This window comes from Coregonus clupeaformis, chromosome 13 (genome assembly GCF_020615455.1).
Source record: "Coregonus clupeaformis isolate EN_2021a chromosome 13, ASM2061545v1, whole genome shotgun sequence".
NCBI lineage: Eukaryota > Metazoa > Chordata > Actinopteri > Salmoniformes > Salmonidae > Coregonus > Coregonus clupeaformis.
This window is the reverse complement of record NC_059204.1, coordinates 19,095,025-19,114,626: the sequence shown is the minus strand read 5'-3', so window position 1 is coordinate 19,114,626 and position 19,602 is coordinate 19,095,025. Positions and strand designations below refer to the sequence as shown.

General features: G+C 43.3%; 1 protein-coding gene and 1 pseudogene across 2 annotated transcripts; both read right to left on the bottom strand.

Annotated features, from left to right (window-relative positions):
- Positions 1-684: 684 nt before the first annotated feature.
- Positions 685-14,479, bottom strand: LOC121579406 (AT-rich interactive domain-containing protein 5B-like). 2 transcript variants are annotated; one of them, XM_041893981.2, is made up of 10 exons: positions 13,440-14,479; positions 7,349-7,501; positions 6,960-7,067; positions 5,554-5,959; positions 5,126-5,244; positions 4,671-4,818; positions 4,369-4,421; positions 3,962-4,059; positions 3,547-3,715; positions 685-3,349 (listed from the first exon to the last, which is right to left on the bottom strand). In XM_041893981.2, the coding sequence occupies exons 1-10, from the start codon at positions 13,458-13,460 to the stop codon at positions 2,297-2,299; spliced, it is 2,328 nt and encodes a 775-aa protein (XP_041749915.1). In that variant the 5' UTR covers positions 13,461-14,479; the 3' UTR covers positions 685-2,296. The 2 variants fall into 2 exon arrangements, with proteins under 2 accessions (XP_041749915.1, XP_041749916.1); XM_041893982.2 differs by lacking the exon at positions 7,349-7,501.
- Positions 14,480-14,602: 123 nt separating this feature from the next.
- LOC121578880 lies at positions 14,603-18,290 on the bottom strand (annotated as a pseudogene).
- Positions 18,291-19,602: the final 1,312 nt, after the last annotated feature.

Genomic DNA, 19,602 nt, shown 5'->3' with positions numbered 1-19,602 from the left:
TTGAGCAGGGGGACCTTGCGGTCGCTGCAGGATTTCAGTCCTTCACGGTGTAGTGTGTTACCAATTGTTTTCTTAGTGACTATGGTCCCAGCTGCCTTGAGATCATTAACAAGATCCTCCTGTGTAGTTCTGGGCTGATTCCTCACCGTTCACATGATCATTGCAACTCCACGAGGTGAGATCTTGCATGGAGCCCCAGGCCGAGGGGACAGTTATTTTGTGTTTCTTCCATTTGCGAATAATCGCACCAACTGTTGTCACCTTTTCACCAAGCTGCTTGGCGATGGTCTTGTAGCCCATTCCTGCCTTGTGTAGGTCTACAATCTTGTCCCTGACATCCTTGGAGAGCTCTTTGGTCTTGGCCATGGTGGAGAGTTTGGAATCTGATTGATTGATTGCTTCTGTGGACAGGTGTCTTTTAGACAGGTAACAAACTGAGATTAGGAGCACTCCCTTTAAGAGTGTGCTCCTAATCTCAGCTCGTTACCTGTATAAAAGACACCTGGGAGCCAGAAATCTTTCTGATTGAGAGGGGTTCAAATACTTATTTCCCTCATTAAAATGCAAATCAATTTATAACATTTTTGACATGCGTTTTTCTGGATTATTTTGTTGTTATTCTGTCTCTCACTGTTCAAATAAACCTACCATTAAAATTATAGACTGATAATTTCTTTGTCAGTGGGCAAACGTACAAAATCAGCAGGGGATCAAATACTTTTTTCCCCTCACTGTATATCATAAGAATATCAAAAAGGGAAAAAATATTGGTTTGAGAAATATTATATATATATATTCAGAAAAATCATATATATATATATAGCACAACTGAAAACTTGTACTCTCTCCATTGAATGAGTTATGAAAGGCCTTTGGTTCTTGTAGTCAATAGAATTCCCCTGCTACTGTAAATCAGATCTGAGTACACCCCAGGTCCATACACAAGATACAATATACCAACCGTCTGACAGAATTACTGGAGTCAAACTCTGATCAAGGCACCAAGGACTAAAAACCTCAAGTGGTGTCAGCATTGTTTCTCTAAACTAGACACATACATTAAAATATCAAAACATTGGCATCAGAGGAAATATTCATAAATATTGTAAATGACTGCCTCATAAAAGAAAGAAAAGGGACCAAGTACCTTAGGTGTGAAAATCCTGTCAGTGTTGGAGACTGGCAAACAGGAAGTACATATAGGACTCAAACACTGTTTCCTGGGGTGTATTCATTAGTGCACATTTTAGCAAAACGTTTCGCAACGGAAAAGTAGTTTGCAATGAAAACTAGAGTTTCTATTGGACAAATTCATATAGGTCCCTTCCCATTTCGTCCCGTTTGTTTGCATTTGGTAATGAATACACCCCTAGCTATTGTTCTGTGTGACTGTGTGAATGACTAGAAATTAGAGCGCAAAATATTTTATCTTTTATCCAATCCTTTTCAGGAAATGAGTGGATTGTTGTAAAAACTTCTGCACTCTTAATTTTTGTGTAATAAAGTTAGAAGCACGAAAGTTGTATGATGCATAGTTTTATACAGAACAATATAATGGTGTCATCTAAAGGCAATGGCAGTGTTTTCAAAGTGTGGTTGTGTGAGTTGTTATGGAGTTTATAGGATTAGTCTTTGATTGTATGTTTGAGAGTATCCTCCCATAAGGTAGAGTGGTGGAGTGATTGTCAGCGTTGGTCATAAGTCTTATGTGCAGTTGGGGTTGTGTGTAGGTGTTCAGGCAGCTTGGCTGTGCCTGGGCCAGTGTTGGGGGCAGGATAGGACTGGGCAGCCCTTTGATAGATGCCTCAACATCACATTCCATCTCCTCATGGTCCATTGGCACCTGCTGGCCCCCAGAGCCACTGGCAGAGTGGGCTGAGGAGTCCTTAGTCCCCTTCACCCTCTCTGATATGCCATCGCCCATCTTTATGGTATTATACTATTTTTCTATCCACTCCAGTTTCCTCCCCTCCACCTCTTCTCCTTCATCTTTCCCTGATTGCGCTTGTACACCATCCTCAATTTTAACAGTTTCAACCTCCATCTTCTCTTCTTCCCCATCCTCCTCCATCTTTACAGTTTCTCCCTCCTCCACTTTCACCTGCTCTGTCCTTACAGAGCAGTCTTCCTCAAGCTCCACCAAGCTGCTCTCCCTCAGGTCCTCTTCCACCTTCACCTGGATTGCTGGCTCAGAGTCAAATGTCCTGCCCTGGTTCTCCAGGGGGGTGTCTCCCCGGCCCTCCCCAGACTTGGTGAGGAAAAGCTGGGTAGGTGTAGTTGTGGTGTGCTGGGGCAGCTACAGGAGGAAAGCCCTGGCCCTGCTGGGTGAGCTCAGGTCCTCAGCCTCATCACACGACTCCACTCTACGCCTTTTAGCTAAGGGGAGTGTGGAGTCACCATTATCCTGATCCCCTGAAGATATCCTGGAGTCAGTTTCATCAAAGGCAGATATTTTGGTGGTGGAGCGCTTGCTGAGGTTGAGGGGCAGGGCCTGCTCTGGGGGAGGGGTGACGGGCAGATGTGGCTTGCTACTCAGGTCCTGGGCTAAGACCTCCGACAGCCGCTTGGTGAAAGAGTGGAGCTGGGCCGAGCCCAGCCGCGTACGCATCAGCTGGCGCACCTGCAGGCTGCAGTCCAGATCCAGGGGGAGGACCCGGAGAGGGGGCAGGGTAGGTCTGCTGGTATGGCCCTCCCTGGTGCTGCTGCCCCTCCTCTGGGCTTCCTCATCCAGCCCGCACCCCCAGCACTGGTGGTGGAACTGGTGGTGAGACTGGGGGTGGGGATAGGGCTGGTTCCCATTGGGAAGGGTGGCATTTGGGCTCCCTGCCTTGGCCTGGAGGTAAAGGCTGGAGGGCTGGTGGGAGGCATGGTCCTGGGGGGTTAGACCAGGGGTGTCCAGGCTAGTGAGGCCCAGTCGACTCCTAAAGAGATCCAGGGTACAGAGGCCTTTAGTGGGGCTGAACCCTCCGAAGGACCCCCCTGTGTGGAGCCTGGGGAGAGCAGGCAAGAAAGTGGCAGGAGACAGAGTGGGTGATGGTTCTGGAGTATCCCCGTTCTCCATCTTGACCTCCCTCTCAGTTTTGGGCAGGAGGGGGAGGAAGGGGGCAGACATGGGGGACAGGTCTGGGGTTAGTGGCAGGTTGGCCAGGTTTAGCCCCTGGAACACAGACAGGGACTCGAGAGAGGGGGCCTGGAGGGGGGGCTGGGCTCCCAGGTCCAGGCTGGGTTTAGCTGGGGGAGACAGGACTACTGGACTGGCCTTGGAGGCTAGGAGTTTGACCTGGTTCTTTTTGCCTGGAGGTCTACCACGGCCTCTCTTCACTACCACCACACCGTCTTGAGAAATAGTCTAGTGAGAGAGAGATGCCATACATGAGGAATTATCTCATTTCAGTCTCTATAACGTCATAGAATACACTCATACATTAATTTACATCAGATTCAGATCAAGACATAATGAGCGATGACTGCATATTAAATATCAAATGACTGACATGTACTGAGCAAGTCAAAAATTATGAACTGTATGTGCAGACAGACACTCACTGGAGGAGGGGTAGGGGTTACAGTCTTCTCCTGGTTGGCCTCTGCTCCTCTCCTCTTCACCAGTGGTCTCCTCCCACTCATCCCCCTAACCCGGGTAGGCCCTGAGGCTGCTGGGAGTTTGAGTTCTGCACCACCTCCGTTTATGTGCTCCACGAAAGGAAGAATCAGCCTGAGGGAAACACACAAAGCCAAAAGTTCCAGAAAGAAAAACAAGTTTTGTAAGGAAACACCAAGGACAAGAAGCCTAAACTGCCGGGGATTTCCATCAAGTACATTAACGACATCATTCTAGAGAACTACAATCTTTTTATTACTTTTTGATTAATAGGCTGAAGCCTGGGTAATAGTTGTGCACTTTAGTTATGAACATGGTTGCCTTTTTTTAGGTGGGGCACCAGCAGTGTTCCTGCCTTACCTTTCATAGTGCCTCCTTGTGCAGGTGGCAGCGCTGGTGCTGCCCGGGCATCCTCCTAGTTCATTATACACTTTCTTCCACAGACGCTGGGACGTCACCTACAGGAGAGATTGTAAAGGGTTTTAAATAATTTTTTTGACAATTAACTTTTCATAAACAGTTCTAAGTAATTGGCTCAGATTTTGCGATCTATCCACTATTGTATAAGATATGTGGATGATGCGGCAGGTAGCTTAGTGGTTAAGAGCGTTGTGCCAGTAACCGAAAGGTCGCTGGTTCTAATCCCCGAGCCGACTAGGTGAAGAATCTGATGCAAGGCACTTAACCCTAATTGCTTGTAAGTCGCTCTGGATAAGAGCGTCTGCTAAATGACTAAAATGTAAATGTAATAAAGAATGACTACTCACCCTCTCATGGCCCCCCAGCCGTTTGACTACAGAGTACATGACAAACAGGTCAACTGTGGACACACACATATAAGAGTGTTAAAGCATCCCATAGGTCCTAAGAGCTGTGACCTTGACTGTCTGGTTTACAACACTGACAGATATACAGCTTGTTCAAAAACATAACCAAATGGTGGGAACATTTTCTTTAGTTCTGTAGGGAGAACGCATCAAACTGAAAGTACAACAAAGGACCCTTTGTATTCAAAGCCTTTGGTATGAGTATTAATGGTTGTTGATGAAGTCATCAGTGAGTGACTCACTCTTCTTGAAGCCAAGGTTGGGCACCTTGCTGATGGGTGAGCCGCAGTGCTCCATGTAGCAGTAGAGTTGATCCAGGAACATCTGCTCCTCAGGGTGGAGGAGCCAGCCCCCCTCACATTGCATCTCCACACTGCCCATCACATTCTCCTACAGAATACATAATGTTAGAACCATACTACATGTGGTAATGCTGTACAGTCCCATTTATTTTCTGTTACAGTCCCATTTCAGTTGGTGTCCATTAGGAAATTATGTGGAATTTTCATTTCTAAGAATAGTAATTGCACAAATAGTGTGTTGTGATGCACTTCATAACAAAGAAACCTAAAGGTAATTACTAGGATATAAAGTAATTTCTAAATGAATATGAGGTTAATAATAAGACATCTGACAGTAACTGGAAGAAGTTGGTATGTAGCCATATCAAAACTTTATAGAACAAAACAACATGTACCTTCATTCTTTCTATCCAGGACTCTGATTGGTTGAGGGCTGGTGGCTCCACAGCTTTCTGGTCTTCTGGCCTGCCTCTTCTCTTGAGGGGTCGCCCCTTCAAGCTGAGAGAGGTGCATCCTGGGAACGAGAGAGATACATTTAATCCTAATTCCAAATAACAAGAGAAGCATGTGCCTCTCAAAAATACACAAGACATTGTATTTTTGTATATACCATAACTTCAGCACATTATGTCCACAACATACAGTAAATGTGTCGGTCAATAAGATAATAGTTTGAGGTTGCATGAATTCATAAAAATGTCTTGTCATCAAATTTTAGATTCCATTGCCCAATTAGGCTTATAAAATCAAATCACTTTGGCCAATGGCCACATTTACAGTACATCAACATAGAGAGATCAAGTTCCCCCAGCCAGCCACTCACCCAGCTGTGTCCAGACACTGGTGTTGCTATCTAGGGTGGGGTGGTTGAAAGTGTCCCTGCAGTAGAGGACCCGGGTGTTGTGTTGGGCCACCCTGATCCCCCCCAGGGCAAGCAGATGGGGATCCTGCAGCCCCAACACCACCCCGTCCTGAATGCGTCTCTGCAGGGAGCGGAAGCGGCAATACTGGGGGTAGCTGAGCACCTTGACCCCCAGACGCTCACTCTCAGCCTTCTCTTTGAGTGATGCTGGGGGTCCATTGGTAATGATGGGGGTAGGTTTGTGATGACTGTTGGTCGCACTGGACTTCTGGCTTCCTCCTTTCCACCCTGTAGGTTCAGAACAGGTCCACCTCACCAGATCCTCCACCCGCACCACTATCTTCTTCGAGACGGCCAACACCTCATCCTGAGGAACACACACACACACCCTTCAATCACCATTTAAAAGCCACACTCCCTAAATTGGTGCATACCCTAAAAGAAAGGGCCACCAACAAACATTTGATGAATCAAGAAAATACTTCACATGATATAAGACAGAGTGCCAATAGCATGTGGCAAATGAGGAGCCATCAGAGACCTCCTACTCCTCCCAGACCCATTTGTTATTAACACAGGACTGTAGTGAAATAGGAGACAACTTAGGAAAATCTGGGATTCATAACAACTCATGATTTACAATACAGCAACAACCCCCGGGAAAATAAATACATCTCATGTAACTATCTCATGTAACTAGTCTTTGCCATACTTGTGCATGTGCACTATTAAAACGTACGGTTTTAAAAACCGACTTGCGTGAAAATGCATTTAATTACACATGAATTGTGCAAGTTAATAACACATTTTTTACTTGAATAAGGGGAGAAGTGACATCAATCTAAGGATTCCTGCTTAAAGTTATCAGTCAACCATTTGGAAATTGAGATTGTTAAACACTTGTGGTTAAAGTAGACTAAATGCCAGGCACACACAATCCATTATTACATCAACCCAAGCCAAATTTGTACTAAGCAAGAAATGATCTTGCACAGTACAGCATGTCCTTTCATGAGTTCTGCTGTGTATGACATATTAGTCTAGCAATGACAGATATGGACTGTAATTTTGTGTGATTCTAAGTACTTCTACGTTGAACAGAGAAAATGACACCCACATTCAGTGTTTACAGTAATGTAGATAGAAAATGCATATAGTTTTCAGAATTGTATAGCAGTTATGAAAATGATTGAAAACTCCTAAGTGATGAAAAACAATATACATTGATTCTTCCTACAAAAATCAATATTTTCAATGAATCTATCAGAACCAAAAAAAGAAACCTTGCGAGGAAACACCAGACCCACACCCCTTGGTTGCCCCCAAATTATGTCTATATTATAGAGCTCAGTGGCCACCCCCCTCACCTCTCCATGCTCTCTGGTCCTGCCCTTGGGAGTATCCTCAGGGAGGAAGTAGAGTGTGGAGCTGGCCAGCAGATGGTGCTGGGCCTGGTCCTCCCACAGTAAAGTCACCTGAAATAAGAAATCCATAGTTATTTAGCAGATGCTTTTATCCAGAGCGACTTACAATAAATACGTAATCAGTACATGTGACACAAGAAGGAATGAAACTCAAAACTCTGGGCCTTGTTTAGGAGGTTGCAATGTTACAGAATGTTCAAAATCAGGTAGAAATCCTTAGTGAAGAACAAATATTATGTATCCATCTGCAACGTTTTGCACATTTCACCACCCTGAATACACCCCTGGTATGGCAAGTATCATGCGCTAACTAATGGAGCTATGGGTCGTACCTCAGCTACGCACACAGGTTCCTGGGGGCCACAGCGGACATAGTAGAACTCCCCCAATTTCCAGACCAGTGCAGGGACCCCGGCCAAGGCCCCACAGCTCACTGACTTATAGAAGGCAAAGGATCCACGCAGACAGGAGGGAGCACCTAACCACTGAGAGCGAGAGCAATTTTCACAAAAGAGAAAGAGCGATCAGAGCCATTTAATCATTCCCGTCTGTTCAATTTGACTATGCATGTGATTTGAATCGACCTCGGACCATAATGTACAATGAACAAAAATATAAGCACAACATGTAAAGTTTCATGAGCTGAAAATGTTTCATGAGCTGAAATAAAAGATCCCTGAAATGTTTCAATCGCACAAAAAGCTTATTTCTCTCAAATTTTGTGCACACATTTTTTACATCCCCGTTAGTGAGCATTTCTGCTTTGCCAAGATAATCCATCCACCGGACAGGGGTGGCATATCAAGAAGCTGATTAAACAGCATGATCATTACACAGGTGCACCTTGTGCTGGGGACAATAAAAGGCCACTCTAAAATGTGCAGTTTTGTCACACAACACAATGTCACAGATGTCTCAAGTTGAGGGAGGGTGCAATTGGCATGCTGACTGCAGGAATGTCCACCAGAGTTGTTCCCAGATAATTTAATGTTAATTTCTCCATCATAAGCCGCTTCCAACGCCGTTTTAGAGAATTTGGCAGTATGTCCAACCGGCCTCACAACCGCTGATGACCATGTTGTGTACAGAGTGCCCCATGGGGGCGGTGGGGTTATGGTATGGGCAGGCATAAGCTACGGACAATGAACACCATTGCATTTTATCGATGGCAATTTGAATGCAGAGATACCGTAACGAGATCCTGAGGCCCATTGCGTGCCATTCATCCACCGCCATCACCTCATGTTTCAGCATGATAATGCACGGCCCCATGTCGCAAGGACATTCCTGGAAGCTGAAAATGTCCCAGTTCTTCCATGACCTGCATACTCAGACATGTCACCCATTGAGCATATTTAGGATGCTCTGGATCGACGTGTACGACAGCGGGTTCCAGTTCCCGCCAATATTCAGCAACTTCGCACAGCCATTGAAGAGGATTGGGACAACATTCCACAGGCCACAATCAACAGCCTGATCAACTCTATGGGAAGGAATGGTGGTCACACCAGATACTAACTGGTTTTCTAAACCATGCCCCTACTTTTATTTTTAAAAGGTATCTGTGACCAACAGATGCATTTCTTTATTCCCAGTAAAGTGAAATCCAGATTAGGGCCTAATGAATTTATTTCAATTGACTGATTTCCTTATTTGAACTGTAACTCAGTAAAATCTTTGAAATTGTTGCATGTTGCGTTCATATTTTTGTTCAGTATAAAATGTGTAAATGGAGCCTTGTTCCCAATTAGATTTTCATTTTGATGTCCATTTAAATTCCTAAATTGTACTATGAAATGAATACAATTCAGTTTAACAAACAGCAAAACCATGTGTACGGTCACCATTTATTTTCCGCAATTATACTGGGAGCAATAATCCTGTGAATATGTCTTGGACAGCCCAACTCACATCTGCTATATAAATCAACTTAATTTAAACAGAAAATACATAATTTTATTAGTTCAACTAATAGTACAACTAACTCGTGCCCCTCACAAATGTCTAACAGACAAGGAAAGCATAATTTAAAAATTCAAACATCAAACTTAAAGTTTGAATTTAACATAGATGTTATTTATCCCTTCGATGTGTACAATCTGACTATCAAACAACTCCTTACACACAGACACCCCTTCACATGACACAAATTATCAATTTGAGCCATGAACATACACTTCCAGATTCTACCCAATGTTCCTGGCAAAGGCCTGCATGACTCCCCATTTTATCAACATTAGTTCATGCATACAGTGCATTCAGAAAGTATTCAGACCCCTTCCCACATTTTGTTACTTTACAGCCTTATTCTAAAATTGATTAAATAAAAAGAAATCCTCATTAATCTACACACAATACCCCATAATGACAAAGCAAAAACAGGTTTTTAGAAATTTTTGCTAATGTAAAAAATAAAACAAATAAAAAATACCTTATTTACATAAGTATTCAGATCCTTTGCTACGAGACTCGAAATTGAGCTCAGGTGCATCCTGTTTCCATTGATCATCCTTGAGATGTTTCTACAACTTGATTGGAGCCCACCTGTAGTAAATTCAATTGATTGGACATGATTTAGAAAAGGCACACACCTGTCTATATAAGGTCCCACAGTTGACAGTGGATGTCAGAGCAAAAACCAAGCCATTAGGTCGAAGGAATTGTCCGTAGAGCTCTGAGACAGGATTGTGTCGAGGCACAGATTTGAGGAAGGGTACCAAAAAATGTCTGCAGTATTGAAGGTCCCCAAGAACACAGTGGCCTCCATCATTCTTAAATGGAAGAAGTTTGGAACCACCAAGACTCTTCCTAGAGCTGGCCGCCAGCCTAAACTGAGCAATTGGGGGAGAAGGGCCTTGGTCAGGGAGGTGACCAAGAACCTGATAGTCACTCTGATAGAGCTCCAGAGTTCCTCTATGGAGATGGGAGAACCTTCCAAAAGGACAACCATCTATGCAGCACTCCACCAATCAGGCCTTTATGGTAGAGTGACCAGATGGAAGCCACTCCTCAGTAAAAGGCACATTACAGCCTGCTTGGAGTTTGTCAAAGGGCACCTAAAGGACTCTCAGACAATGAGAAACAAGATTCTCTGGTCTGATAAAATCAAGATTGAACTCTTTGGCCTGAATGCCAAGCATCATGTCTGGAGGAAATCTGGCACCATCCCTACTGTGAAGCATGGTGGTGGCAGCATCATGCTGTGGGGATATTTTTCAGTGGCTGGGACTGGGAGACTAGTCAGGATCGAGGGAAAGATGAACGGAGAAAGCACAGATCCTTGATGAAAACCTGCTTCAGAGCGCTCAGGACCGCAGACTGGGCGAAGGTTCACCTTCCAACAGGACAACGACCCTAAGCACACAGCCAAGACAACGCAGGAGTGGCTTTGGGACAAGTCTCTGAATGTCCTTGAGTGGTCCAGCCAGAGCCCGGACTTGAACCTGATCGAACATCTCTGGAGAGATCTGAAAATAGCTGAGCAGCGACACTCCCTGTCCAACCTGACAGAGCGTGAGAGGTTCTGCAAAGAAGAATGGGAGAAACTCCCCAAATACAGGTGTGCCAAGCTTGTAGCGTCATACCCAAGAAGACTCGAGGCTGTAATCGCTGCCAAAGGTGCTTCAACAAAGTACTGAGTAAAGGGTCTGAATACTTATGTAAATGTGATATTTCCGTTTTTAATTTTTTATAAATGTGTTAAAAATGACTAAAAACCTGTTTTTGCTTTGTTATTATGGGGTATTGTGTGTGTAGATTGATGAGGATTTGTATATTTTTAATCCATTTTAGAATAAGGCTGTAACGTAACAAAATGTGGAAAAAGTCAAGGGGTCTGAATACTTTCCGAATGCACTGAACAAAAATATAAACGCTACATGCAACAATTTCACTGAGTTACAGTTCATATGAGGAAATCAGTCAATTGAAATAAATGTACTAGGCCCTAATCTATGGATTTCTGGGCAGGGACGTAGCCATGGGTGGGCATAGGCCCACCCACTTGGGAGCCAGGCCCAGCCAATCAGAATGAGATTTCCCCCCACGAAAGGGCTTTATTACTGACAGAAATACTGCTCAGTTTCTGCAGCTGTCAGGGTGGCTGGTCTCGGACGATCCTGCAGGTTTAAAAGCCGGATGTGGAGGTGCTGGGCTGGTGTGTTTAGACTTGGTCTGCGGTTGTGAGGCTGGTTGGACGTACTGCCAAATTCTCTAAAACGACATTGGAGGTGCCTTATGGTAGAGAAATGAACATTCAATTCTCTGGCAACAGCTCTGGTGGACATTCCTGCAGTCAGCATACCAATTGCACGCTCCCTCAAAACTTGAGACATCTGTGGCATTGTGTTGTGACAAAACTGTCAATTTTAGAGTGGCCTTTTATTGTCCCCAGCACAAAGTGCACCTGTGTAATGATCCTGCTGTTTAGTCAGCTTCTTGATATGCCACATCTGTCAGGTGGATAGATTATCTTGCTCACTAACAGGGATGTAAACAAATTTGTGCACAGAATTTGAGAGAAAGAAGCTTTTTGGGCATATGGAACATTTCTGGGATCTTTTATTTCAGCTCATGGGAACAACACTTTACATGTTGCGTTTATATTTTTGTTCAGTATAGTTTACACAATCTATGGCTCTATGTGTGAGTGACTTCACTGCAAGTGGCCACAAAGGACATCAATTTTCACTAAATTACAAGCCCCTCTGCTCGTCACTCTAGCATTATGCCAGTCTACCATTACCATGCACCAAAACACATTCCAAAGTATTAATCTACTTAGTAGGCAACTCATAGATATGGACCTCCATGCATATTCTATAGCTTTTTTATGGGGTATAAAATCAAAAGGATACAATTTATCTATGCAATAAAACATTTTTGGGTGAGTCATCCAAAACTATGAAGAAATGTATTGTAATAATATTTTAATTTATATAAAGATTAAAAAAACTCTGAAGACCTAATCTAAAAAATATAATAGGTCGATCCATTATATATGTTCAGGATCTTCTAAAATGAACACCCCTGTAGGCCTATTATAGGGCCTAGCCCAGCTGACTAAATGCGGAAATGTCTCAAATTCGCACCCCTCGTCCTCACCCCACCCCCTCTTGTGGGCAACCCCGTCCCCTACCTAGTGTAGCAGGAACATAACACGATCACATGGCCAACTAGTGGTGAAAATTAAGCAAGATTGATTCTACAGTAAAGCCACAAAATATAAAAAAGACTGCGTTTTCAATTGTTTGAGTGGATTTTTAAATAGAAACACTAACCTACAGATAGGATTACGTCAATGCTCGTGATGGCTTTAGATAGGCACTGCGGTTCCAGAAAGAGAGGAACTAATAGGAAAAGGTGTTCTATCTGCAAAATAACATTGTGACCTTGGATATTATATAATAATATACAAAATACTGTTTACACAATATTACAACATTACAAAAGTATTCTTCGATATCTTAAGAACAGAGGAGGATCCAAGGGACATGTATATCATATTAATGTTGAGAAGACTACGCATGCTTATAGGCTTACAACTTAAATACCATTATTAATATGATATATAACTTTAATATTTCTGATATTAAATATAAAAACGAATGTAGGCTTATTGTTATTGAAGTCTTTCAATTCGACCGAAACAAAATCACCCTGTGCGTTTTTTGTGGGCCTGGTATGATACAATCAAGATAATCCTCAATTTCAAATTGAAAGTACAGCGATTTCCTCACGAAAATCCTCATTCCATTTTGAGCTTTACAAAATGTACACATGACATAACGTCGGTTTTTTTGTTCTATCCATATGTTGGCTATTTGTTCGATAAATAAATTGCTCCACCTTGTTCCATCGATGATATTGTAATCTTTAATATCACGTCACTGCAAATGTAAGATATGTTTTCGAATTACTCAAAACATCGTTAAGTTACACAATTGATTTAGTTGGAAAACAATCTTAATATTGTCGAATCGTCAGATAACAATTTCTTTAATGTGGAAATGTGGGGGTGGGGGTAGAAAACGTAGGTAGTCGACACGACACAAAGAAATTAATCATTAACAGGAAGACAATATAGAAATATTGAAGTTGAATTAAATTGCAAACGCTGGAAAATAAAATCGTTTAACCATGTCAGCGAAATTTGGGGCTTTCAAATATCATAGCGAGCCATTTTCTCCACTGGAAAGTTGTGACTCATTCAGCAAAAGTTGCAATTGCAAAAGACTTGATAGGAGAACAATCAATTCTACATTCTAAACAAAATTACAGACTTGAAAACCGGCAAACCAAATATCAAAATAAGACCGACATACAGTCGGTTTATTCCCGATATCAACAGGTAAAAGTGGCATGCGTGCGCATACAAATATCACGATTTATTTATAAATAATATAAAGCGAGTGTCGGCTTTACCTGTATTACATTCTGCTCCATTGCAGCAACACATTCCCTTATTCCCTCTCAGAGCCCCCTATCAAGTTACACAGCCGGGTCCTCACCCGCACACAAACAAATGCACAAGAAACGGGTCCTCTTTTTTTTTTGAAAATAGGACAGGATCTAGGTGTGGCCAAAACTGTTTGCGAGTAGCCTATAACTTATTGTTAATATGAAAGTGGCTATTTTGAATGTCAGGAAATGTTTCCATTCTGAAATCATTGTTGTACAAGCTTAGAAATATCCTTATTTTATTTTTCACGATGGCGTTGCATCAATTAAGTTGAAGTTTAGTTACATTGTTGCCTAATATCAATTGTTGAGCTGATTGGTCCAGATCCTGGTGTATACCATGGTACCTGCATGGATACAAACGCGTGGTGATAATTTTAAGTAATCGTAACTTGTATTTTACGCTATACCACAGTGTGGGAAATGGTGATCAAAGACAAGCACGTGATAGGTGTTATGGCTTAAGTGCAACATTATAACTACTAGCCTACTGGGGGTGAAGGGAAACGTACAGTGCAACATTGTATCAATATCAAACGCTAGCCATCTTTCATTTGCAACGCAAGTTTTGAACAACCTACCTTTCTGAACACGTGTTGTCTGTTTAAGCGTGACTGAATATTCTATAGTTGTATAATTTTGCTGAAAACATTGATTTAATAACCCGATGTTCCTCTGTACCGTTTCTCCAACAGTGGGAGTGAGCATGTGTCTCTTTCCATTATGTTGAACTTGACTTGACCATGAAATTCATAGATTTTTACTTCAAGACAGTAATTGTATGACCAAGCTGCCATTCAAATATGGCTGCAATAATGTTACAGTATCACATATCAGGTCCCTAAATATACTGGAAATACAGTGAGATATTACCCATTCAAAGTTTTCATTCTAGTATAAAATAATTTGTCTACATTTCTTATAGATAACAAAATACAATTTCACATACAGAAGTTTTTGAAATAAGAGAATTTCGTCACTGAAAGTTAACCATGTAATACAAAAAACATTTAAATATTATAGCCTAGGAGAAAGTGAGAGGTGTTTAGCATGTACCATACAAGCTTTGTCTATAACAAAAGCTTTTGAGGGGGACATTTTCATGGTGCTGCATTTCAAGTAGTCTTTCCAGTGTGCCTCCTCTAGCCTAACACATACATTAATTTTCATCTTCCTCATCCTTCTCTCCTGTCCTCTAGCAGTCGGGACTACATGTCCAGCCTCTGTGCCACCGCTGTTACCATGGCAGTGCCCTTTTCCGCTGCCGTCCTCGGAGACCAGGAAAGTGATGTCACACTTGGGGGCCAGGATTCTTACGGTCTCCTGGAGCTGCTTACTGAAGCTGGAGGGGAGAAGAGTGGAGGGAAGAAGAGCGGAGGGAAGAGAGACAGGGGGATAGTCAAATCAAAGTATGGCTACCTGCACACCTGATACTGACATAGGTCCTCCTGACAGTGCAAAGGAGTGAATAAGAGAGATACAATCTCTCTACACAATTGTAAAATAACTATTCTAAGAAATAATATTCCATCATGTGAAATTCCTGCATTTAGACAAAGAGAATGGAAAGGCAGGGATAAGGTTGAGAGAGGGGTGAATACTGTGACGAAACAAAGGCAGGAAATCCACAGTTATTATGGCAGCACAAGAGGATATTCTCCATTCAATCAAGTGACAAGAATATAAAAAGCGGGATTTATCTGTATCTTTCCACTTAAACTGAAATAACCCTGTTGACCATTTCAGAAAATGTATATCTGAGGGGAACATACTTGGGGTGTTTCTTGTAGACTGTGCCGTCCACCCCCACTGTGGTGCTTAGATGGTCCAGTCTTTGGTTGACACGAATACGGTTGGCAATACTTGCCAAGGCAGCGGTGCACAACTGGGCTGAGCGTGTGGACAGAGTGTGCGTCTGGTGTGCGACAATTTGACAGTCAACAGGTCCGGCAGGCAGGTCCAGCTCTGACAGAATCTCCTGGGCCTTCTGCAGTCCTATCTTCCCTCTGCATCAATATACACTGCTCAAAAAAATAAAGGGAACACTAAAATAACACATCCTAGATCTGAATGAATGAAATAATCTTATTAAATACTTTTTTCTTTACATAGTTGAATGTGCTGACAACAAAATCACACAAAAATTATAAATGGAAATCAAATTTATCAACCCATGGAGGTCTGGATTTGGAGTCACCCTCAAAATTAAAGTGGAAAACCACACTACAGGCTGATCCAACTTTGATGTAATGTCCTTAAAACAAGTCAAAATGAGGCTCAGTAGTGTGTGTGGCCTCCATGTGCCTGTATGACCTCCCTACAACGCCTGGGCATGCTCCTGATGAGGTGGCGGATGGTCTCCTGAGGGATCTCCTCCCAGACCTGGACTAAAGCATCCGCCAACTCCTGGACAGTCTGTGGTGCAACGTGGCGTTGGTGGATGGAGCGAGACATGATGTCCCAGATGTGCTCAATTGGATTCAGGTCTGGGGAACGGGCGGTCCATAGAATCAATGCCTTCCTCTTGCAGGAACTGCTGACACACTACAGCCACATGAGGTCTAGCATTGTCTTGCATTAGGAGGAACCCAGGGCCAACCGCACCAGCATATGGTCTCACAAGGGGTCTGAGGATCTCATCTCGGTACCTAATGGCAGTCAGGCTACCTCTGGCGAGCACATGGAGGGCTGTGCGGCCCCCCAAAGAAATGCCACCCCACACCATGACTGACCCACCGCCAAACCGGTCATGCTGGAGGATGTTGCAGGCAGCAGAACGTTCTCCACTGCGTCTCCAGACTCTGTCACGTCTGTCACATGTGCTCAGTGTGAACCTGCTTTCATCTGTGAAGAGCACAGGGCGCCAGTGGCGAATTTGCCAATCTTGGTGTTCTCTGGCAAATGCCAAACGTCCTGCACGGTGTTGGGCTGTAAGCACAACCCCCACCTGTGGACGTCGGGCCCTCATACCACCCTCATGGAGTCTGTTTCTGGCCTTTTGAGCAGACACATGCACATTTGTGGCCTGCTGGAGGTTATTTTGCAGGGCTCTGGCAGTGCTCCTCCTGCTCCTCCTTGCACAAAGGCGGAGGTAGCAGTCCTGCTGCTGGGTTGTTGCCCTCCTACGGCCTCCTCCACGTCTCCTGATGTACTGGCCTGTCTCCTGGTAGCGCCTCCATGCTCTGGACACTACGCTGACAGACACAGCAAACCTTCTTGCCACAGCTCGCATTGATGTGCCATCCTGGATGAGCTGCACTACCTGAGCCACTTGTGTGGGTTGTAGACTCCGTCTCATGCTACCACTAGAGTGAAAGCACCGCCAGCATTCAAAAGTGACCAAAACATCAGCCAGGAAGCATAGGAACTGAGAAGTGGTCTGTGGTCACCACCTGCAAAACCAGTCCTTTATTGGGGGTCTTGCTAATTGCCTATAATTTCCACCTGTTGTCTATTCCATTTGCACAACAGCATGTGACATTTATTGTCAATCAGTGTTGCTTCCTAAGTGGACAGTTTGATTTACATTTACATTTACATTTTAGTCATTTAGCAGACGCTCTTATCCAGAGCGACTTACAGTTCGTGAATACATTTTTAATTTTTTTTTCATACTGGTTCCCCATGGGAATCGAACCCACAACCCTGGCGTTGCAAACGCCATGCTCTATCAACTGAGCTACATCCCTGCCGGCCATTCCCTCCCCTACCCTGGACAACGCTAGGCCAATTGTGCGCTGCCCATGAGTCTTTCACAGAAGTGTGATTGACTTGGAGTTACATTGTGTTGTTTAAGTGTTCCCTTAATTTTTTTGAGCAGTGTACTTTGGTACAAATGCAAGCTGATACAAGTGATGTAATTCGATTTCAAAAATCTAGGTTGTAAAGGATTAAAATGACTGAGATATACCTATTTATTAGTGATGGGGGAAGAAAATAGAGTTACATATCAGGATCTTAATTTCTACGATATATTATATCGACAATATCGCAATATAATTTTTGCGCTAGTTGGCTGTACCTGCACCAAAACTCCAGTATTTTTCCATAACTTGTTCTCCAGCTTCTTTTTAATAAGGGAGCCAATTTGTTTTCAGCACTTACAATATTTCCATGACTGATCAAAACTTGTTTTCTCATGGCTCTCTGTTGTCCCTTTGCAGCAGACATATGGTGAGCAATATGTTTGGAACGTCAAATCGCAATTAAATCCCAGTATCGAATCGCAATACATATCGTATCGGCATCTAAGTATCATGATAATATCGTATCGTGAGGTCCCTGGCAATTCCCAGCCCTTCCATTTATAGTAAATTATATAATATATAGTTGTAAAGACAGTTGTGCTCATTTCTCTCAATCTCACCCAGTGGTAGCTTCTGTATTATATAGCACATTGATAATAAAAAAACTGCTATATTTAGGATCTGTGTAAGTAGAGATATGACACATAAGAGCATGGTGTGTCAGTCACTTACTCCTCTATCTCAGAGATGAATCTGATCTCAAAGCTGTCCTGGGTGAGCAAGGCCTCAGAGCTCTCCTCCAAACAGTTGCTTGTCCTGAGCCAACTTCACCACAACCAGCCTGGCTACCTCTCTCAGATACATCCCACTGATCATCTTCTCAAACCTGGACACAGACAGACATGGACAAAGTCACAAAACAACAGAGTTAAGTACACAGATAAATTGACCAGGGTGAATGAGGTTTGGCCTGTATTCGACAAATGAAAATGAAAGTCAAGCATAGAAGTTACAGTCATAGCTTTCATGTATTTTAATGTACTTTAGCTACGTACTTTTGACTGCTCATTCATTTGGTGGGGAAACACATACGCATGCACGCCTGGGTTGAGTAAATCTCGATCCACCACCACCAGGTCAAACTCAGTCTGGATATCATTTATGGACCCATCGTCTACAAACCCCCCCACTTTGTGTTGGAAAGGGAAAAGGAAAGGGGATACCTTGTCAGTTGTACAACTGAATGCATTCAACTGAAATGTGTCTTCCACATTTAACCCTCTGAATCATAGAGGTGTGGGGGGCTACCTTAATCGACATCCACGTCATTGGCACCCGGGGAGCAGTTGTTGTTGGGGGTTACCTGCCTTGCTCAAGGGCAGAACGACAGATTTTTACCTTGTCACTTACCTTTCGGTTACTGACCCAAAGCTCCTACCTGCCAGGCTACCTGCACATGCGTATGTCCTCCCCGCCCACTCTCTTCACGTTCTTTATCTCATCCATGTAACATGCGTTCGTCCCCGTCCCTGGGGAGGCAGAGAATCTTACACAGAAATGAATGCAACATATTGCACACACACAAAAAAACACATACAAAACCCTGTTGCCATCATCTCCAGCAGAGGGAGTCATTGCAGTGTGGAAGTGCTAGAAATGGCACTAAACTACATGGAGTTTCAAGATAGGACTCTCCATGGTTATCCTTGACATCCCTAACATATTGTGGCAAGCAATTTGTAATAACATGATAATATGACTGTTATATATGGTTACTACAGACCCTCTCCTTCACTTGCTAGGCTAAATGGGGCATCTTTTCTTATGCCTTTATTTTTGTTCTTTCCTCTAATGCTATGGTTGCAGTAGTGTGGCTGCAGTATAGATAAGTACTACCTACCAATGATCATGCCAATCTCACAGCTCTGGTCCCTGTATCCACAGCTCATCATGGTCCCCACAGTGTCATTCACCATGGCAACTGAACCAACATCATAGTCCAAGGGGACTAAGAGGGGAGAGAGAGTGGAAGGGGAGTTTGAGGGTACCACTTCAAGCAACGTTTACTGTTACCTGTCTGTGAACAGCCTTTTTATAAGGCACATTCCTACTGGTATAACAACATTATTTATAGGCTCTACTACTGTAGTAATAACATTCCAAATACATATCCAATCAAAATAACTGTTTATTAGAAAGTGGTGGTAGTTGGATGGTACGAGGAGGCCTATAGACTCACCCCTCTCCTGTGGATGGCTTTTCTCAGTAACCTGACCACATCCTCTCCCTCCACTCCCTCCACTCCTGAACAGTTAAAGAAAGCCTTTGGTCCAACGGAACAGGATACTCTGGAAGTCGAGGTCACAGACAATGACTGAGAT